General features: G+C 40.4%; 1 protein-coding gene across 1 annotated transcript in view; it reads left to right on the forward strand.

Moving 5' to 3' along the window:
- The window catches only part of LOC118797731 (B-cell receptor CD22-like), a 57,613-nt gene that overhangs the window by 30,326 nt on the left and 3,658 nt on the right, over positions 1-23,629 (forward strand). The window contains exons 2-4 of the mRNA XM_036556998.1: positions 12,067-12,133; positions 21,336-21,680; positions 22,952-23,200. Of these exons, the coding sequence (XP_036412891.1) occupies positions 12,076-12,133; positions 21,336-21,680; positions 22,952-23,200 (652 nt within the window). The 5' untranslated portion in view covers positions 12,067-12,075. The remainder of the gene's footprint in view (positions 1-12,066; positions 12,134-21,335; positions 21,681-22,951; positions 23,201-23,629) is intronic.

Raw genomic sequence — 23,629 nt, forward strand, 5'->3', positions numbered from 1 at the left:
GCCTATAACACTAATATGGTTAAGCAAGTTGTTGAATATTGTATATCATGCAATACAGTGTAAAATACAACGTCATATCATGCTACACTGTTAGAAATAAAGGTTCTGTGCAGGTATATTTTTTGAAAAGTACGTATTTGTACCTTGTCATAACCAAAAGTTTTAAAAGAGAACAATAAAATAAAAAGCGTGGAGACGAGATGGGGTGTGTGGAGTCAGTACAGCTTAGAAAATATCATTTCAGTGGATTATGGTACAGTTATGTCCCACAGACCCCAACACCACACAAGGGTTAATGTTACTCTGATTTGTTAGTTCTCTCTTACACACTCTTGATGTACAGTGACAGACTTCTGATTGTATTTGGAGAGGTTGGAGAGATTATGGACACTTTGGAGATGCACAAAGGACACTTAGTTTAAAATGCTGAGTAGCTCCTGAATATGTTTATGTATCTGCTCCAAATTTTGCACTTTGTCTTACAAAAAGCTGGTGAATCAGGAAATGTAGTGCATGACTGTTGTCTCATCCCCAGCATCCATACACACATTGTAAACTTCCATTTTCAACTTCCTTTTTTTTGTTTCTTCCAAAGTTTTCTTTTTTTTTCTTTTTTCTTCTGTATATGATGTTTTAAAATGGAATGTAAATGATGGAATCAAAAGCTTAAATAGTACAAATTGTTTGAAGATTAGCTTAAACTTGGATATGTTTATAGTATCTTTACTTTTCTGCCAGTACAGATTTCTAGAAGACATCCATAAATTCAGCAAAAAAGCCTATGAATCTGTGGCCTTCATCAGGGTTCATGATAATGATTGCATTGTTGTTTAAGTACACAAAAAAAGAGGAAATACAATTTAAAAACAACAATGAAATGGCTGCAAATTCCTTTTTTCAACCAGAACAAAGGAAGTTACAGAGTCAAGCAATAGGAAGCTCACACATCTTTAATGAATGACTTTTCAGCTCTTACTTAATTCTAACAAACATTCAAAAAAAAAAAGATCACTATGACATCAAAGGGAACAAATCTCTAAAGAAACTGTTTAGACTGATAGGACATTTCAAATTAATTTTATATTTCAAAAGCAGACAAAATCTACAAACATGAACAGAAATAGAAACTAAAGATAACTGAGAGGTTTTGTGAAAGTAATTTTATACAAATTGCGCAAAAGTAATACTTTGACATTTAGGGCACAATTATTTTCTAAATGAGGAGCCACAAATGAAAACAGCAAACCACAGCCTAATTTCCAGCTTAAGACTGACACTGATATCCTTACAGAAATTTGTAGAGAAAATGATGCAAGCTTCAACTTTGAGTGAATTTATTAAGTGCAGATTTAGCTGTTGATGTTTAGTCTCTGGCAGACTCAATCTGATGGGTTGGTGTTGGGTTTAGACTCTGGCAGACTGAATCTGCTGGGCAGGTGTTGGGTTTAGACTCTGGTAGACTGAATCTGATTGGTTGGTGTTGGGGTTTAGACTCTGGTAGACTGAATCCAATTGGTTGGTGTTGGGGTTTAGGCTCTGGTAGACTGAATTTGATTGGTTGGTTTTGGGGTTTAGGCTCTGGTAGACTGAATCTGATTGATTGGTGTTGGGGTTTAGGTTCTGGTAGACTGAATCCGATTGGTTGGTGTTGGGGTAGAGGCTCTGGTAGACTGAATCTGATTGGTTGTTTTTGGAGTTGAGGCTCTGGTAGAGTGAATCTGATTAGGTTGGTGTTGGGGTTTAGGCTCTGGTAGACTGGGCTCATTGCCGTTGAGTGTTGATTTCCTGGTATGTCATTTTCATAATCAGTTACATCCTGTAAAAAATAAATAAATAAATAAAAATAATGATAATAAGGGTACAATGATTAAGTATTCTACATTTTACATTCTAAATATTCACTGTTGACTTATCCTATGTCTTCTGCCATTTCTCTGAGATGTAACTGAGCTTTGAACACCTGAAGGGAAAACAAAGAGTACAAGTGTACAAGAGGTTGTGGACAACAATAAAATTACAGGCAAATGCTTGTTTATTTTGAACAGGCAGTTCGATAGCCAGCAAGAAATGCTTAGCCTAGTGCTAATGACTCAAAGAGAAAATAGCAGGGAAAACCATCAACAATCATACAATACTCAATGATGGTGAACACTAAAACCATACTTATTAGCCCAAAACAGAACACAATAAAACACAACCAACACGTAAACATATTTCTTTCTTGTCAAGAGTGTGGCACCTCCTGAAAGCCATTTTGCATGGCCACACCTACGGTCTTCACTGCAGTGCAGCCCGTGGCAGACGCCACACAGCACTCACCTTAAGGCTCACCCAAACAAAGTCTCTGAGCCTCTGTTCCAGCCAGGACAAGTACCAAGGGGTGCCCACACCTCGGTGGTACTTGGATGGATGGAGGAGAACTCTCTGCCTTGGCCATGGCTGCTTGAAGGCTGACTGGTGTGGTGATCTGAACATCACAGCTCTGCCAGCAGCTGCATCTTCAGGAAGTGATCCAGTGCAAACTTCTCCTGCACAGTCATCTGGAATGCCAGGTAGGCCAGTGATTATATCCACTACTTTGCTATATTGTTCAGGCAGCAGATCAAGAAGCACCTGTAGTGCTTTCTCCTCCAGTGCCAGACAAAGCTGCATCACATTGACAGCCGCCGTCCAGTCATAATGCCGGGCTAACACTGGCAGCTGTACAGAGTATGGCTCCCAGATGCCTTCAGTGTTGAAGTGTACTAAGCAGATGTGTGCCATGTCCTTCTCACCGGTCTCCAGTTGGGCTCTGCTGCTGAGCCATACCGTGCTGTTTCCTTTGCCATCTTCCCCAGCCAGCTGGGTGGATCCATTAGAAAGGGAGCAAGCACAGAAGAGCAAAATTGCATGGCCACATTCTTCATTTCAGCACATCCCATGGCAGATGCCATTGCAATATTCTTTTTTTATCTGTATATCATAGAGGTCATCACTTAAGGAACATTGTCCCCCTGTATATTTCATTGCAAAGAGAGAATAACAGTCATATTTATCTGCATTTACTGATGCACAGCATGTAAAATAAAGAACATTGTACTCAGTATAACAGTATTTTTTTTAAATGTGGCAGGTGAGGAACTTGCTAATGTACCTCTAGGCTTCCTCCATTTGCAGAATAAGACTAAAACACCAAGAGTGATTCCTATGACCAGCAGTGAAACACAGACATACAGAACGATGGAACCTGGAATCAGAGATTAAACAGAGTTTAAGCATCAGAGATCATAGATATTTGGGATTTGTGTTTTACATCTGCATTAACATGATTTACTTCTATTAGTAAATAATGCAGTTTGGAAGAAATCATTAAATGAAGTAGCACTTATTCTGCCAAAGCATTCCCAGCCAACATGTCCATGTTGGTCTCACATGGGTGAACAGTGAGCTGAGTGGGATCCCTTTGGGCAATCCAGTTGGGTTCCACAAATATGTATTTTGTATGCTACCCTGTGAGGATGGGGATTGCAACATTGTGCTGTTCCAGAAACTGGCTGTCTATCTTGACTTGAAATGAAGCGGCATGGAAAAGCAGAGACATTTATGTGATATATTTTATATTAAGGTTTATGTTTTACCATATTTGTTTAAATACATACTTTTATGAAAATACAAACATGATAATTATTGTAATCAGTTATTGTTAAAAAATACATCCCTACATTCCAGGTACATTCTTGAAACTGCTGTTAATAAAGTGTATTATGTTAGCTAGTGTCTAACATGTTTGTGTTCGGCAGTAGCCAAGAATAAAGGGGTAGAAATAAAACTCAGAGAGTTTTATGTTTACCTTACTTGTATCAGGAGAAGTTAAATAATGGAAGTCTTACTACCACATTTTAAAAGTAAGAAACAGACTTCAACACTCTTCTTCTAGCTGGCAGTGCCCACCCTGGAGCCCTAAAATATGGCTTACTAAAAGTCATCTTTATAGATTGAGACATCTGCCATTCTGATTTTGTAGAGAAGGCACCAGAGATGAAACAAACTTTTTTGGAGAGGGACTACTCATCTCAATGTGTAGAGGAAGCCTACCTTATTGCTTGTATATATGATTGTGTGTAGAACCATGACCTCTCAAAGAATGCTTTGCACGATTACAGGGATCTTTGCATGGTGAAATGGTTCTTCAGACTGATAGCGAATGTTTTGTTCAACATAGAACCTTTTTAAAAAGCACAAAAAACAGATCTTCTATTGTTACGATGTCATTACATTACTAGCACAAACTGTTATAAGCCTACTCCTCTGTTCAGCCAAATGGCAATTATAAAACACACCTGGAGACCTTAAAATGTTGCAATAACTCAGCCTTAATAGAAATTCAACTACAAAACACTAATTGAGAGTTAAAATATCCCCATAACTCAGCTTTAATAGAAATTCAACTACAAAATACAAATTGAGAGCATAAAATGTCGCTATAACTAAGCTTTAAAGGGAATTCAACTACAAAACAAAAATTGAGACCTTAAAATGTCCCAATAACTCAGCTTTAAAGGAAATTTAAATCACAGAAATTCAACAACAGCAGCAGCAAAGGGGAAACACACAGCACACAGGCTTCTCAGGCTCTACAATTTATCTGCTATCCAGATGGGCTACTGAAGCTTGCCACCTTACTCCCCCCAAAACCTTCAAAATAAGAGTCCTTGACCAACTAAGAACACAGTGCGTAACTACATTCAACCAGAAGCATGAAAGACATTATTTTTAAACTAAATGTAACTGGCATGTCTGATGTCACAATGTCTAACAAACAAACAAATAAATAAATAAATAAATAAATAAATAAATAAATAAGAATATGTATTTGTTCTTTTGTGGCTATAGAAAATAAATATATTATTTGGTTTTGCAGCCTTCATAGAAAAAGCAGTTGAGGTAATGCTGACTGTTTTTCAGCCTTTCATTACACAGCAAACAATTCTGATGTAAGTAGTTGTTCGTATTTCATTTCTTTTCATTATGCAGAATAGTAAATTGTGCTTTTGTATTTTTCTGTTTTTTTTAAGAGGGACTTAAAGAGAGGTTAGTAGGATTTTTGTTTACACACCCCGCAAAAAAAGATTATTTTAATAGTAATTTATCGCTTCACATATCGTCATCATGATATCTGACATCACTTTTTACGTCAATATCGCGCAGCCATAAAACACAAGTTTTTCTTTCATTATTATTTGAATTAACCTGGCAGTTTTCTAATAATCTATCATTGAGGATGAATAAATCTTCAATTGGTACAGAAGTTAGAATAGATCAACAAACATTAATGGTTTGGTGAATGATCTGATGGAGACACAAGTAAGAAAACAGACTGAGAAAAAGAGCTCATACCTGTAGGAGGAAAAGGAAAGAGATGTCTGGATTGTAACTGCACTGATGGAGGAGAATATGTGGAGAGAGTGACAGCAGGAGGGGCATCTAAAGAAAAGAAATAGATACAATATAAAATTAATTAATCTTTTAGCATAATCATCTCACTGACCACAGCAGGAATTTATCTTGTTTTTTCTCTGTTTATGAAAAACTGATATCAGTCTGAACCGTGTGTCCAGTTTTAACCATTAATAGAATCTCTGTGTAAAGATCAGGAAGTGCTTTAGTCCTCTGTATCCCATACCAGTATGTTCCTCCATCCTCTGTTCTCAGATCAGTGATGGTGATGGTGAAGACTCTGTCTGCTGTATCATCATCCAGAGAGAATCTCTGATCTTCAGCAGATCCAGACTGAACAGGAATGTCTTTAGTTCCCCATACAGAACATTGTCCTCTGCAGATGTTGGTTTCATATCCAGAATCATAAGGGCATTTTATCTGAACAGACTCTCCTACATATCCAGTTACAGTAGTTACAGCACTGATTCCAGCTGTAAAAGAGAACATGTTGTATAAGAGAGTAATAAACAAACTCTGAGGCTGAGACATTACTCAGGACTGTTTAGTCTGAAAAGTCAGCTGTAGAACACGAGTGACTCTACACAGAAACGTCTCACTAAGACAGTAACAGTGATGAATATGAGTGAGAGAAAGAGGAAATATTCTGTTCTTTATCAGTCACTGATCTAACACACTGTGTGTCTCTGAGTTTGTAAAGATCATCTTAAACTCAACACAGATGTGAGAGGAAAAACTCACCAGGCGTCAGAATGAAGATGATGATCCAGATGATGGTCATGATTCAAATATCTAACAGGTCAGTTTATACCCGACAAAGTGAGCAGTGTCCTTATACATAATGCTCACATTTATCAAAGCTTTAAGACTTCCTGAAGTGGCAGAGGCCCAACGCCCCTCCTCTCTCTTTTCACTTCTTTTAAATCCACAAATTTGGTCCACTTTTGAGCAACATCTTAGCCACTTCCTCCTGACTGCATTTGCCATTGTGAGTAGATGATCTGAGATCAGTTTCAGTGTTTTCAGTCTAATAGTTACAGTAGGTATTAGGAGTGATACTGATTTTGAATCAGGATAAAATATCTTTTCTTTTCAGCAAAGCCTGGCAGATATTACAGACGCTGGCTTGTAGACACTTGTGGTCTCACCAAATACACTGACAAAGATCAAACATCAGGTGAATATGATAGTGATCAATCCTATCAATTTGAGGGATTTTAATCTGCAGGGCAGTGAAAATAGAAGAAAACAATGTCAAGGTTAAATTGTCTGTCCTCAAGTCTCATTCCAGCATCTACTCCCTCAGTCTATCCACTTCTCTTCTGTTTGTGGGTTCACAGTGGAGGCTTAAGGTCTATCCCAGATTAATTATCCAGGAGTGGGAGTGGAGCTAATACATTACTAGAACCTGCTACATAACATTGACATAACTGTGCCATAAACATGTCATATGTGTCATAAAGTTTAGTGTCCAGCATTTCACATAGCTAGACCAGGGGCTTCTGTTCACATCAGAGGCCCACCTGTCACTAATTCTGGGTTTTTGTCTCTGGTACATATATTTGTGCTTTTCAGTGTGGTGGCAGTCCTCATGAGACTCTTATCTCAACCACATTTGTCTGACAGATATAAACAAACCCATCCACTCTGATTGATCCTCACCTGCATTCCCAAAATTCATTGAGATGAAGTCTAGGACCAATCAGAGTGGATGGGTTTGTTTACAGCTGTCAGGCCAACATGGTGGAGAAGAAGATTTTCAGATGTGAGTTAAAATACAGATGATCTCTAGATATTTCACCAGTTACAGTACATGCACAGTCTGTATTTCACACAAATCTGTCCCAAAAACATGCTTTTAAACCTGCTCCTGGTCTCTCACCCTACATGTCGGCATATTGCTGACTTCACCAAAGAGTAACACAGTTTGGAAGCTCAACATGTTTAGAAACATGAATAAAACAACATGGAAAGTTGATTTCCACCTCACTGTATCTATTCAGATATTATTTTGGATATGAGGACAAGGCTTGGTGCATTTTTCCTCACAAAGACTTTCACAAAATCACAGAAAGTGTGTGGTGAAGTGAAATCCCGTAAAAATGGTAGATATCTTTAGTTTTTTATCCATACACACATTAATTTAAAAATAAAATACACTGTATATTTTACTGCATGCAATCAATTTTGTCTGTAAGATGCTGTAGTGGCTGTTTTCGTCTATACACTCTTATTCTGGTGTTTTGTAAATGAAGAAGCTCTAACACTGCACATGATTACAGCCCTGCTATGTGAGCTCAGCATCTGCAGTCATGGTGATGGCAACTTCCTCTTTCTGCTGTTTGCTGTTTATGAGGTTCAACTTCACACATGTATCTCTCTCTGTCTCTTCTACATGAGACTCTACTGGTTGATTCGAGAGTGTTACAGCTCCGCCTACATGTCAAACAGTGATGCTCTTCTGTTTTCACAGTTTACTTTTCATCAGTCTGATTGAACATTTCCATCAAGTCTGATTAGCTGCTAAAGAAACCAGTTTAATGTATTATCAATCCTGAAAACCACAAAGCAGAAAAGTAGCATTGTTTTCACCTGATATGAGATACAGAAACTTAGAAACTAGATGGAAAGAAGTAAGTTAGGATTTGACAGCTGCAATAACATTTAGTTTCACTGTAATTACAGCCTGTAACTATGTCTGAACATCACACTGTACCTGACCATATAAATACATTATGGGTAAGAAACAACAATGTCTTTAATGATAATAACAAGAACTTAACCACTAAGACCATGTAACCTTAGCAGAACCACCTCATTGTTTTGCAGTAATACCCCGAATATCATAACATCCTGTAATGATTTAAAATAATTAGGGTGATAGGGCCCTTCCTGGATCGGGGCCTTGTCGTGGCAGAAGGGCTTGTGTGGTCTAGGGATCTTCAGAGCTAAGTCGTCGGGAGCAACATGCTCCTGGTAGGGTCTCCCAGGGCGAACAGGTCTGGAGTGAAGACCCAGACTAACTCGATCCAAAAACCTCCATGAAAAATGGACACAGAACATTGTGTACCCTGCCCGGGAGAGGGTCACCGGGACCTACCCCTGGAGCCAGGCCTGGGGTAGCATCCATCGGCGAGCACCTGGTGGCCAGGCAGCCCACGTAACCCGGCCGGGCTCAGCCGGAAGAGGCAACGTGGGGGGACCATGTGGGCCCACCACCCACAAGGTCCAGCATGGGGGAGTGGTGCAGTGCCGTACAGGCAGTGGGAGATTGCAGGGGGGCCCTTGGTGGCCTAGGCCCCTACGGCAGAAACTGGCTCTTGGTACGTGGAGTGTAACCTCACTGGGGGGGAAGGAGCCGGAGCTTGTGCGGCAGGTTGAGAGGTACCAACTAGATATAGTTGGGCTCACCTCCACCCACAGTATCGGCTCTGGAACCAAACTCCTGGATAGGGGTTGGTCCCTCTCCTACTCCGGGGTTGCACAAGGTGAGAGGCGCCGGGCGGGTGTGGGGATACTCACGAGTCCCCGGCTGGCGGCAGTACAGTTGGAGTTTGTCCTGGTGGACGAGAGGGTCGCCTCAATGCGTATTAAAATCGCAGAGAGGAAAACTCTGACTGTTGTGTGTGCTTATGCACCAAACAACAGGTCGGAGTATTCGGCCTTCTTGGAGCAAGTGGGCGGGGTTCTGGAAAGGGTCCTGACCACAGACTCCATAGTCGTACTGGGAGACTTCATTGCTCATGTTGGCAATGACTGGGAGACCTGGAGAGGCGTGATTGGGAAGAACGGCCTGCCCAATCTAAACCCGAATGGTGAATTGTTATTGGCCTTCTGTGCCAGGCATGGATTGTCCATAACGAACATCAAGTTCGAACACAAGGATGTTCATAAGTGTACATGGTACCAGAGCTCCTTGGGTCAAAGGTCAATGATCGACTTTGTTGTCGTTTCATCTGACTTGGGACCATATGTTCTGGACACTCGGGTGAAGAGAGGTGCTGAGCTGTCAACTGATCACCATCTGGTGGTGAGTTGGATCAGATGGCAGGGAAGACTGAGGGTTAGACCCGGTAGGCCCAAGCGAATAGTGAGGGTGTGCTGGGAACGACCGTCGGAGGCCCCTGTTCGGAATGATTTTAACTCCCACCTCCGGGAGAGCTTTTCTCATGTCCCAGAGGAGGTAGGGGACATAGAGTCTGAATGGACCCTGTTCAAAACCTCCATTGTGGAAGCTGCCAGGCGCAGCTGTGGCCAAAAGCTTGTTGGTGCCTGTCATGGCGGTAACCCAAGAACCCCCTGGTGGACACCGGTGGTGAGGGAGGCCGTCAAGCTGAAGAAAGAGGCCTTTAGGGACTGGATGGCTCGAAGGACTCCCGATTCAGCAGATAGGTACCGACATGCAAAAAAGGTGGCAGCTGCAACGGTGGCAGAAGCAAAATCCAGGGCGTGGGAGGAGTTTGGTGAGGCCATGGAAAAAGACTTTCGGTCGGCCTCGAGGAGGTTCTGGACAACTGTCCGGCGACTCAGGAGTGGTCGGGGTGGCTGCGCCCAGGCTGTATTCAGCAGGGGTGGAGAAACTCTGACTTCAAATGAGGATATTGTCGGTGGAAAGAGCACTTTGAAGAACTCCTTAATCCGGGTGACATGCCTCCCTCACGGGAGTCAGGGTCAGAGGCCTCTGGTGTGTCAAGCTCCATTTCCCTGGTGGAGGTCACTGAGGTAGTTGGCAAGCTCTTCAGTGGCAAGACACCGGGGGTGGATGAGATTCACCTGGAGATGCTTAAGGCTCTGGATATTGTGGGGCTGTCATGGCTGACACGCCTCTGCAATAGTGCATGGACCTTGGGAACAGTACCCTTGGACTGGCAGACCGGGGTGGTGGTCCCTATTTTCAAGAAAGGGGACCGGAGGGTGTGTGCCAACTATCGGGGTATCACACTGCTCAGCCTCCCTGGGAAAGTCTATGCCAAGGTGCTGGAAAGGAGACTTCGACCGATAGTTGAACCTCAGATTGAGGAGGAACAATGCAGATTCCGTCCTGGCCGTGGAACAATGGACCAGCTTTTCACCCTCTCACGGATTGTTGAGGGGGCATGGGAGTTTGCCAACCCAGTCTACATGTGTTTTGTGGATTTGGAGAAGGCTTACGACCGTGTTCCCCGAGATATCTTGTGGGAGGTCCTCCGGGAGTATGGGGTGCCGGAGTTACTACTCCGGGCCATTCAATCTCTGTACGCCCGGAGTGAGAGCTGTGTTCGTATACTCGGCATTAAGTCGGACTCTTTCAGTGTTAGCGTTGGACTCCGCCAGGGTTGTGCCCTGTCTCCACTCCTGTTTGTGATATTCATGGACAGGGTGTCAAGGCGTAGCCGGGGTCAGGAGGGCATTATGTGTGGAGGCCGGAGGGTGGCGTCTCTGCTATTTGCAGATGACGTTGTTCTTTTGGCTGGATCACATGGATGCCTCCAGCGCACACTGGAGTGGTTTGCAGCTGAGTGTGAAGCGGTTGGTATGCGGATCAGCACCTCCAAGTCTGAGTCCATGGTCTTAGCCCGGAAAAGGATGGTATACCCACTCCAGGTAGGGGGAAAGGACTTGCCCCAGGTGGAGGAGTTTAAGTATCTCGGGGTCTTGTTCACGAGTGATGGGAAGAAGGATCGTGAGATCGACCGCAGGCTGGGACAAGCGCCAGCAGTAATGCGATCTCTGTACTGGACTGTAGTGGTGAAGAGGGAGCTGAGCCGTAAGGCGAAGCTCTCTGTTTACCGATCGGTCTACATCCCGACGCTCACCTATGGTCATGAGCTGTGGGTAATGACCGAAAGAATGAGATCGCGAATACAAGCGGCAGAAATGAGCTTTCTTCGCAGGGTGGCGGACTACACTCTATTTGATAGGGTGAGGAGCTCAGCCATCCGGGAGGAGCTCGGAGTAGAGCCGCTACTCCTCCGCATGGAGAGGAGCCAGCTGAGGTGGTTCGGGCATCTGATCCGGATGCCCCCGGGACGCCTCCCGGTGGGGGTGCACCAGGCACGGCCTACCGGAATAAGACCCCGGGGTCGTCCTAGGACCCGCTGGAGGGATTATATCTCCAAGTTGGCCTGAGAGCGGCTTGGGGTCCCCGGGAATGAGCTGGAGGAAGTTGCGGGGGACAGGGTCACCTGGGATTCTCTGCTCTCCCAACTGCTACCGCGACCCTATCTGGACTAAGCGGTTAACAATGATGATGATATATATATATATATATATATATATATATATATATATATATATATATATGTATATATATATACACATATATACACATACACATATATACATACATATCATGCATCATATGTTTCATTGTTCCTCATTGTTCCTCATTGTCAGGGGCAAGTAGCTTCGAATGAAGATGGTGCTCCATGTTTTCCAATACAGACCTTGGTCTGGTCTAAAAATTTCTGAGATGTCTAAGCAACACCTATTGCTAAACCAGCCATGTTTATTATGTAATTCATTTGTGTTCATCACAGTCATCTTAACATAAGACAGTCATGGATTATTGATTAATTACTACATAGAAAACATTGTGTTAGCAATAAAAGCATTTAATTTCTAATGTCATTACCTAAAAATATCCTACAGGCTGCTGTGATGAGATCATTGAGAATGGCTCCTCCTCTTCCTCTGATCTTTCTGCTCATGATTGTTGGTGAGTCAGTGTTTGTTGTGGTTTGTGATTTCTCTCAGAATCAGCTCAGTGTTGTAGAGGAGCTGCTGGAGTTAGAGAGGAGAGAAGTGAAGCTGTAAGCTACAGTAACTCTGACTGTCTTATGGGCTCCAGACTCTGTAATCAGTTCTTTCATGCATCATATGTTTCAGCTTCTGTTTATATTTTGGCATGAGGAAGGTTTAAATGCGGTAAACCAAGAGGAACTGGGCTGGCTAAATGGCGTGGTTCAGTACTGCTGGCCTCAGCCATGATTCGGAGAAGCAAAGGAGGTTGCAGTCCCAAATGTCCCTCTGGAATTGATCCTGGCCCAGAGGTCATCAACTTGTTCTCCAGAGACTGAACATTGGCTAGCAGTATGCTAGGCAGTGTTGCTTTTTATGCTCAAGCCCTCAGCCTGTTCCTGACACCGGCCTGCTTTCCTCTGGGATGCCACTTTCTCTTCCTTTGTTCCCCCACAGGATTGGATAATGTTCATATTTTATGTGACTGCATGAAAAGCCAAATGTAAACATACCCAGAACACACAGTGAATGTAATCAGATCACTCAAATCACATTCGAAGGTCGTCAGAGATGATCTTGGGTGACTGGCACCCAAGAAGATATACAATGAAACAAAAAGATGGAGGCTGATTTTAGGATTTTAGGGGGATCTGGGCATGTATCTCTCTCTGTCTCTCTTTACATGAGATTCTGTAGGTTGATTAGAGTGTTAGAGCACCTCCTACATGTCAAACAGTTATATCTTTCTGTTTTCACAGATAATCAATGATTGAATGTTTCCTTCAAGTCTGATTAGCTGCTAAAAAACAGTTTAGTATATTATCAATCCTGAAAACCACAAAGCAGAAAAAATTGCGTTTTACTTTACACACCAGTAATAATTTGGTAATAACATGGTAATAATATGGTAAGAGGTTGTATTTAACAAAAAAAAAATACAAGATAATAATAAAAATAATAAATAATAAAATGGTCAAAGAGTGTATGCCAATTTTCTACATTATTAAACTATAAGTTAATATAAACATAACTGTTATATGGTTTTATTTATTTTTTTTTAGATCTGTGGTTTCTATAAGACTAACAGTATGTGGCTAACAGGTGACATTAACTGTTGTTACCCCAACCCAACCCACCCCCCCTACAGACAATGTTTTTCTTGATTTTAACAACTTAACCACTAATACCATGTAACCTTAGCAGAACTACTTCATTGTGTTTATTATACTATAAAACCTAATAATGATTGAAAAGAATGTATATAAAGAATGTTTCAGAGGTAAAAATGGGAAGAGTTCACCACTCTGTGAAAAACTGTGCACACATACATTAACAATTCAAGAATAACTTCCTCAATGTAAAATGGCAAAAATTTGCTTTTTATCATCTACAGTACATAATATCATTAAAAGATTCAGAGAATCCAGAGAAATCTCTGTATTTAAGGCACAAGGCCAAAAATCAGTAGTGGATGGCCGTGAATTTCAGGCCCTGAGGCAGCAATGCATTAAACACATCCCAATCACAGCTTTTTTGGAACATGTTGCTGGCATCAAATTCAAAATGGGCATATATATTCCAAAAAAAAACAAAAAAAAAAAAACAATAAGACTTCTCAGTTTTAACAGTTGATATGTTGTCTTGTATTATTTTCAATAAATATAGCGTTAAATCGATTTGCACATCATTGGTTTCTGTTTTTATTTACATTTTGCACAGCGTCACAACTTTTTTGGAAAGAGTTATATATTGTTGAATAACTGTATATTAATTTTGATATTTTTTTGCCAGACATTTCTTTCATACTGTCACATATTCAGAGGTATGATTAATGTCTTTATTGCCACTTTAAGAGTCTGTGAAGTTTGACGTCATCACTGGTGTCTTTGTCTGCAGTTTGTGAATTGACAGAAGGAGGGTGCTGTTTCTCTGCTCTGAGAAACTGGATATTTATTGTGGAAATCAACACATACATTCATATATAGTCTACAGGAAAAATAATAACAATTACAATAATAAGAAAAAGTATACATTTAATGGATATATGTTTTATTTATACTAATATCATATTACAACTGTAAAGTGATAAAATAAGACACAATGTCAAAATATAAAAACACAAAGTAGGAACAAAACAAGAGGAACTGTGAATAAAACTGTGAATAACAGCAAAACAACAGACTATAATTTTTAAATATAGAATATGTAGAATGAATGGATACAGTTTGATAACATTTTAATGAGTGATAATACTGAACAAAGGATATGATGGAAGTTCCATCTTAAAAGAAGAGAATCTTGTGCTTTTGGGGTCCAAAAGTCTGAGACCACATGGAAAATCTGGGATGTTTTTCATTTTAAGCCTTTAAGCCTAAGTTTTAGAAGTTTACTAAAACAAAGAAAAGTTAAGAAAAATAAGGAAATATTCTGCAGTTTTTTAGGTCACTATTCAAACTTGGCCTTCATATGAGAAGATGTTTTCAGGTCTTATCTCCTCATTAAAGCTCATGTTTGGACCACTTTTAGGTGGATTTGATCTACTAATCAGAGGGTTTTGCACAAACTGAGCTCATTGTCAGCTTGAGTGCTCACTGTTATTAAAGCAAAAGGTGGAAAAAATCTGAACTTCATGTTAAAATTTCAAAGACACTTCTCATGCACATTTGTAATATTGTAGTGTTGCTTTGTTCCCAAGATGCTTTGCACATGCTTAACCAGCTGTATATAGTTCTTAAAACACTAAGTGAAGGTTTTCAGTTGCCTTTTCAAGTATGCGATGTTAATGTTCAGGTTGTGTGAAAGCAGTTTGGGAAGGTACTGTGTTTGGGAGAGTTAGTCACCATCATCCAGGTTTGGGTCCTGATTCTGGCTGTGCTTGAGGTTTAAAGAGATATTTTTTCTACCCCGAAATAAGAGTGATTTACCCCCACACTATAATGTAATTTGTAATGAAAAATCTTATATAATGCAAATAGAAGCACGTACCGCTGCTTTTAAATCAGGAAACACAGATGAGTATAAAAAAGCCAGCTATGCTCTCTGTAAGACCATAAGAGCTGCCAAACGAGAGTACAGGGCTAAAGTGGAATCACAGTTCAACACCACCAACACGAGAAGCCTGTGGGAGGGGCTAAACACAATAACGGACTTTAAGAGGGAAACTCGTTCTGTGAATAACATCATTGCTGCACTTCCAGATGAGCTAAACACTTTCTACGCCTGTTTTGAGGCAAATCACACCGCACTTTTATTAGATTTGATATGTTTACTTGTGGTCTCCTAAATGTTTTATGTTTTTTTTGCAGACTTGCTTTCAGCTTGTGTAACGGTAGGTGTTACCATAGAGCTCACATTAAAAGGATGGACGCACAGAAAACGGCTGACTCAATGGCTTCCCTCTCTGCCTGTGTCTTTGTTGTTCCTGCATACACACACACACAATCCGTTTCAACATTATGTTTGCTGCAACTACCCATAGCTCTCCAGCATTGTGTAAAGCGCTGCTGGGCTGACTACTAGTACACATTTGCTCATGAAAATAACATAAAGTAATACAATATACAGCTTAGCTAGTACATTTAGTTATGTGATCGTATAGTGGACGAACTGTAGCTAGCACAGAGAGGGAGTTAAATATGCGCTAATACTTGTCCAAAACGCAGCACATAAACGCTATGACTGGTATTACAGATGATGCTTGCAAACATTCATCTCAGAAGTACATAGAGCTTCCTAAAATATGAGATTATTCACAGAGCTTTTTCTACACAACTTACCTCCAGCATAGTGCAAAGCGCTGCTGGGGGTAAGGGAAGCGCGAAGGGACAAAATTAACAGAAAACGTGAGCTTCGGCAGTTGTGCGCATGTCAGCAGGGAATTGTAGTCCAAATTAGTAAATTGAACTTGTATGTAGTATTAACATAGCAAGAATCTGTATTTTTTTGAAAAATGAAATATAAAACAACAATTTAGCTCAAAGTAACAAGAAATATATAACAAAAATGATTTCTTATGAACAATAATTTTGGAAGAATTCACACAACTAAGGACTACAATTATTATTATTAGTTCTTTCCTTTTTGTTTTAGCTCTGTTACACTTGGTTTCATGCCTCCCTCCCGGCTGCCCAGGACTCCAATTCCCAGAACTCCTTGCTGCATCACATGACTCAGGACTTGTTGCTCTTGTTATATCAGAAACATGACAAAACAATAGAGGGTGCCTGTGAGCAAGTCCTCATTGAAGAGGGGTGAATGGAGAGATACAGCTAAAAATGAAAAATGAAATCCTGTTTTGTTGGCATTACAGTTACTGACTGCTAACTGGTTGGAATTACTGCTACTAAGTACTGATTGGTAGGCAAGCTGATCAGCTCACTGGCTGAGTAAAGCAGTTCATTTTCAATGACATCAAGAACACACATAAGACACTGTTAGACAGTCCTACAGCTCAAAAGCACTCAAAAACAGTTGCACTGAAATATTCTCTGATGTTTAATGGTGTGTTTTAAAGAATGTGTACTTTCAGCACAAACTATGAATTTGCACAAAAGCCCAATAGGAACTCATTCATTTAGACTCCCGCAGGAGCGCCCAGTAGCACTGGACATACTGGTTTGATCCCCTCAGCTGACATTACGTGACTGAAGTGCCCTTGAGCAAGGCACTTAACCCCCAACTGCTCCCCGGGCACTGCAGATAGGGCTGCCCACCACTCTGGGCAAGTGTTCTCACTGCCCCCTAGTGTGTGTGTGTTCACAGCTGTGCATGTATGTGGGTGTTTCACTGAACAGATGGGTTAAATGCAGAGGTCTAATTCCTGTGCCAACACAGTTGGCTAATGGTTCTGAATTTTAATTCTAATTCTGCAGTGTCTTCATGGGAGATGGTGAGAACACAGGCAGCACTGATGTGTGTTGATTTACATGTGGTCAACATTTAACTGTAAGCTCTCATGCTCAATAAAAAATACCCAGGCTCATTAACATGCTACTTCCTCCTACAGGAAGCATGTGAGCATCTTAACTGCAGCAAAAGATGAGCTTCTCTTGAATCTCCTGCAAAGTTATGTGTTAGTTATACTGTGTTTGTGATGTCTTCTGTGCAGAGCATGTTCTGGTTTAATTTAGTCAGTTCTATCTCTTCTCCTGTTACTGCAAAAAGCAGTGTTTATCACTGGTAGGTTTATCAGTGCTGATCTCAGTACAGTATTAACAATTTGATGACAAACCTGATCAGATCTGAAGAACAGAGTGAGATCTGGACCTGCTGTCTGAAAGTTCATCAGTAGGTCATGTTGTCTTTTCTTTAGAATGATGATGATTTTCTCCTGATACTCAAAAGAAGGTATTGAACTGTCACTAGGGTAGAGGCCCTTTTGTTCCTGTGGTGGCACAATCAAGGGTACAAGCAATGGTCAATAGGCATCTGCCCTTATCCTGCCACCCCAAGTTACCTTGCCTGTAGTGGCTCCCAGATCCTCCTCTTTTGTGGTGGCTACTCTAGGTCATCTTCCAGCTCCCAGGCTCCTGTTTCTTCTTCTTGAGTTGCTTCAGTTCATGTTTCCTGGGCCACTCCAGTGCTTGACTCTGGTCTGGCTCCATGCTTACACAGGGCTCCTGTTTCAGTCCTCCAGGTTGCTCCAGTGCTGGTATCTTGTGTGGCTTCCCATCCTGATCCAGTGCTGGCTTCCCGAGCTGTTGCTTGTCCAGTGGTGATTTACTGTACAGCTCCTGTTTTGACTCTCCATCCTGATCCAGTGCTGGCTACTCAAACTGCTGCTTCTCCTGTGGGGGTTCCCTGTGCAGTTCCTGTGCTGGCTTCCAGAACAGCTGCTGCTCCAGTGGTAGCTCCCTGTCCTTTTTCAGTGTCGGCTTTTAGGACCTTTCTTACTGTGCTGGTTCCCAGAGCTGCTCTTTCTGTGCCAGGCCACTGGAGGGCTCCATAGCTAGATTCCGTGTGTCCCACTCAGAGGACTAAATTATTATTATTATTATCATTATTATTATTATTATTATTATTATTATTATTATTATTATTATTATTATATTGTTGTTGTTACAGGATAATGTAACAAAATTCCAATCCAGTTTTGTTTTAATCAAGGCCTTCAGGAGCATCTTGATGTCAGATGGTAGATTTCCAGGAACAGGGTTGGGATCCTACTTAACAGCAAAATGTCCAGAAAAAAAAGATCCCCTTTGAAAGTCAGTAACAATAGACAACAATGATTCATTAAGTTAATCAGCATATCAGACACCCATCATCATGAGTTCAGTTCTAAAAGTAGAATCCTGAAAATATGTGCTACTGCTGCTGTTGTTCATCTCATACTTTCAGAGAAAATGACGTCATTCATACCCCGACGTGGCCTCTGAGCACCTAGCCAGGCTAAAGTCATGACACATATGAATGTGCACACTCAGTAACCTCAGACATGCTATGAGAGCCCCAGCAGCAGCAGCCAAGCTTAATACTATAAACAGGCCACAGGAAAATACAGACACAAATTCACTTTTAAAATGTATATATCCAATAGTTTTATATTATTAATATAAAAGTTATTCTTCCGGCCACACGGTGCATCACAATACAGCAGCACATAACACACAACTAAACAAAGTGCAGATATACATTATGACCACCTCCTTGTTTCTACGCTCATTGTCCATTTTATCAGCTCCACTTACTATATAGGTGCACTTTGTAGTTCTACAGTTACAGACTGTAGTCCATCTGTTTCTCTGTATACTTTGTTAGCCCCCTTTTACCCTGTTCTTCAGTGGTCAGGACCCCCATGGGCCCTCACAGAGCAGGTACTATTTGGGTGGTGGATCATTCTCAGCACTGCACTGACACTGATGTGGTGGTGGTGTGTTTGTGTGTGTTGCACTGGTCTGAGTGGATCAGATACAGCAGCGCTCACTGTCCACTCAATTAGACACTCCTACCTTATCTGTCCACCTTGTAGATGTGAAGTCAGAGACGATAGCTCATCTGCTGCTGCACAGTTTGTGTTGGTCATCCTCTAGTCCTTCGTCAGTGGTCACAGGACGCTGCCCACAGGAAGCTGTTTGGCTGGATATTTTTGGTTGGTGGACTATTCTCAGTCCAGCAGTGACACTGAGGTGTTTAAAAACTCCAGCAGCACTGCTGTGTCTGTCAACTGTGAACTGTCAACTAACATGCTAGCTATGGTGCTAACACATTAAACGTGAACTAATATTCTAGTTAAGGTGCTAACAATGTGCTAATTCCTGAACTAACTCAGTCTGCAGTAGGGTAGTGGGCCACTATAAGCCCACTGATGGCAAACATAGCAGCCCTCTGGCTTTTTGTCCAGTTGGCCCACTGGTGATTAAGCAGAATATTAGACCACATCTAAACTAGCTAAACTTTCAATGTGTGGGCATGGACAAGTAGTGGCATACAGTGAGCTGGGTGCTGACTTCTTATCCGAGATTGCGCTAACTGCAAACAAACATGCTAGCTTACATGCTAACACACAAAACGTCAAAGTAATGAAACAGCTAATGTGCTAATCAACATGCTAACCAAAAAAAGTAAGAAAAAAATGACAGTGGAAGTTACGATAAAAACACTGCATTGCCTGTTTATCAGCCTGAAAGAAAGGAGGGAAAGGAAAAGTCCAGTGTTTTTCTTCCACATGAGCAGACAGAGATGCAGATGTGTTGGCTTAACTAAATTAAACCACTTTAACCTGATTGATTTTCACTCAGAGTTAGACTTACATCACTACTAGGTCAAAATATATTTTAAGCCAACATACTCTTACATTGTTAGTCAGTTAAACACAATTCAAATAATTAAACTCATCCATCTGAAGTCTCATCTAAAACATTTCATACAGTAATAAAATATCCCTTAAAAACAGTCCTGGAACATTCAGCAGATCAGTCACTGTGTTCTTCAGATGATCTGATGATGTTTATTCTATCAGCTGGGTAACACTGTACTGAGATCAGCACTGATAAACACACCAGTGATCATTACTGCTTCATACAGGAGCAGGAGAAGAGGAGGAACTGGTCCTACATCAGTACATGTCTAATATTAAATGATTTTAATAGACATCTAAAACAGAAAGACATCATAGTTTCACTGGGAGATAATTTTGGACCTTCCAGAAGTTGAAGGTAAAGTTCATCTCTTACTGCAGCTAAGATGACCACAGATATTCTATAAGAGGAATGAGTGTATTAATAACTCTGGGAGTTTCACCTGACTACTTATCTGTTAACCACATCTAGTTTATCATCTCAGTTCTGTCTCTGCTCTCACCATTTATCACTTGGACGTTGAAGAGGAGCCTCATTACAGAACGGTAAGATGTATGTTTGAGTCATAATATTTTATTAGTTTATGAAAAAGATACAGTACAAATTTAGGTCTTTGTGTTGAGATTGATATTTCTACCATTTCAGTTTCAAAGAAGTTCAGTTTATCTTTATTGTCTCATGTGGGATTGTTTTGGGGGAAAGTTTGGAGAACATATATGATCACGTGATGCTTAAGTAGTAACATAAAAAACAAATACATTGTAAAGACAATGTTTGTTAAGTTCTGTTTTTGTTTGAGAAACATAATGCCTTAAATCTACATTGTGAAGGGAGAATAGCTCTGAATGAAGAAGGGGATCCATGTTGCTCAGTATAGACCTTCCCTTGGAAAGAACCTGCTGGTCATAGATACTCAGAAATGTCACATTAATCACTCTTTTCAAAATATAATAAGTTCATGTTCTTTACAGTCAGGTTATCATAAACACAGAGTTGAAGAACTGATTAAATAAATTAAACTGACTAAATAAAAGACAGACTTCATAATGGTTTCAGCATTTCAAATCTTAGACTTCTTAAGGAATTTGAAAACGAAGACGTGGAGACTTTATTTCACTGTCATTAACTAAAAATATCCTCCAGGCTGCTGTGATGAGGTCATTGAGAATGGCTCCTCCTCTTCCTCTGATCTTTCTGCTCATGACTGTTGGTGAGTCAGTGTTTGTTGTGGTTTGTGGTTTCTCTCAGAATCAGCTCAGTGTTGTAGAGGAGCTGCTGGAGTTAGAGAGGAGAGAAGTGAAGCTGTAAGCTACAGTAACTCTGACTGTCTTATGGGCTCCAGACTCTGTAATCAGCTCTTTCATGCATCATATGTTTCAGGAGCTTTTGGAACAGAGTGGAGTGTGAAGTACAACCAACAGGAAATATGTGCTTTAAAAGGATCCACAGTGTTTATAAATGGAACTTATACTCACCCAGAACATCTTACAGTGAGAGCAGCCTTTTGGTACATAGACCCAGTTAAGGGTGTGAAGCTGACTGATCTGAGTAAAGACCCAGATTATTCAGGCAGAGTTGAGTATTTCACTGATGAACAGAAACACTTCTCCCTCAAACTGAGTGATGTAATGAAGAAGGATGAACATCAGTACTGCTTCAGAATCATAGCAAAAGTAGATAAACAAAAATGGACAGGTAAACCTGGAGTTCGGCTCAGAGTTACAGGTGAGTTAATCATCCCATTGTCCCAGCTATAAGACACAGCTCTGGTTTCAGAGTAATGTTTCTTATTCATGACTGCTCTGAATATTCATGTTGTTTTTTCATCACTGATTTTATTAATCTGCTCTAATGATGTTCAGCTTCTGTTCTGATTCACTCCTACATCATTTTATCTGTTCTTACACCTGATTAAATTGATCTGCTCATTTTATTTTTGATTCTGTCCATGTCAAATCATGGAAAAACATTAGTCCTTTCAAAAAACAGTCTTGTTATTAATTGATTGATTTAAAGAATTTTCATGTTAAAGTCATGAATAATAAGAGCAATTATTTGGCAAATGATAAATAACACACACATTGCCGTTGCTGAAAAAAAAAGAGTGTCTCAAAAATGGTAATATATCGAAGAAGATTTACACATTTTTAAACATTTTTAAATCTATTTCTTTTTCTCTGTTTACAGTGAAAATATTACACAATGCAGAGATGTTTTTAAATTCTACAAAATTAAAAAAAGCAAAAAAGGAGGTATGAGAACATATATATATATATATATATATGTGTGTGTGTGTGTGTGTGTGCGTGTGTAAAGACTAGATGAATATTTTTTTTTTTCATTGGACTTCATCCATCAAATATTTGTGAGGTCACATCTGAAAATGAGCTCATTACCGATTGATATTTGAATAAAATGTACCACCTGTCAATACAAATCATAGCTTACAGAGTACATTAGAATATCATATACTGCAATATTATCACTCAAGCAGTCAGTGTTTTATAAAATGAATCACACTAAACAATCACATCAATTTTCCCATCTGAAAAAAGGGCTACATTTTGTTCATTTCACATTTTATTTTTTTTAACTCATTGTAGTTTCAAGATTTCAAAGCTTTCACTACTCGACCAGAAACCTCCCTTATGTTGCATCAGCTGCTGAATATTTGTTATATTGATTGACCATCTTTACATCTGCAGGACAAACTTCATTTAAATTATATTCATGAGCACTACTTGTTGCAAATGATATGTAAATAAGGTTCTCACTTGCTTCTATGAACGTCTATGAAGCTGATTTATAAATTGCACCCAGATCACTGTTTGTTTTGATGTACAAAAGTTTCCTCACTGAGAAGCATAGAAGATCAAACATCATTCAGTTTAGTTACATCTGCACTCGTTTCTACACTTGTTTGTAACTTTGATGAATGAAGTTCACTGTCTTTACAGCTTTACTCTCCTAATCTGATGGTCCTCTTACTGTCTTAGAGCTCCATGTAGAAACTCCTGAAGAAGTGACAGAGGGAGAAACAGCAGATCTGACATGTAAAACCACCTGCAGTCTGACTGACCCAACATTCATCTGGTACAAAAATGGACGTCCTTTAACCACAAAGACCATCAAGAACAACCAGCTCCACCTGCAGACAGTCAGCAGTGAGGATGCAGGCAGTTATAGCTGTGCTGTAAGAGGATATCAACATCTCAGCTCTACTGCTCACAACCTCAGAGTCAGATGTGAGTCATCTCATTTATTCCCCCAAAGTAAATCAATGTAGACTTTAAAAATGTATCCTGGCTTTCTGGGCTTGGTTCACTGTTTGTTGCTTTATTTAAATTATATTAAAATAATTATTTATTTTATTTATTTCCACCATTTGCATTAATTAAGCAAGATATTAAATGTCTGATAAATGTTTCAGGTTTAATAATATGCAAACCTGCAAATATAAATCAACTAATTATTTAATTTTGTCTAGATCCTCCAATGAGCGTCTCAGTGTCCATCAGTCCCTCTGGTGAAATAGTGGAGGGCAGTTCAGTGACTCTGACCTGCAGCAGTGATGCAAACCCACCTGTGAAGAACTACACCTGGTTTAAGGGATCAACATCAGTAGGAGAAGGAAAAACCTATAGCATTCCCAACATCAGATCTGAGGACAGTGG

The sequence above is a fragment of the Colossoma macropomum genome, unplaced genomic scaffold (genome assembly GCF_904425465.1).
Source record: "Colossoma macropomum unplaced genomic scaffold, Colossoma_macropomum, whole genome shotgun sequence".
In the NCBI taxonomy this organism is placed as follows: domain Eukaryota; kingdom Metazoa; phylum Chordata; class Actinopteri; order Characiformes; family Serrasalmidae; genus Colossoma; species Colossoma macropomum.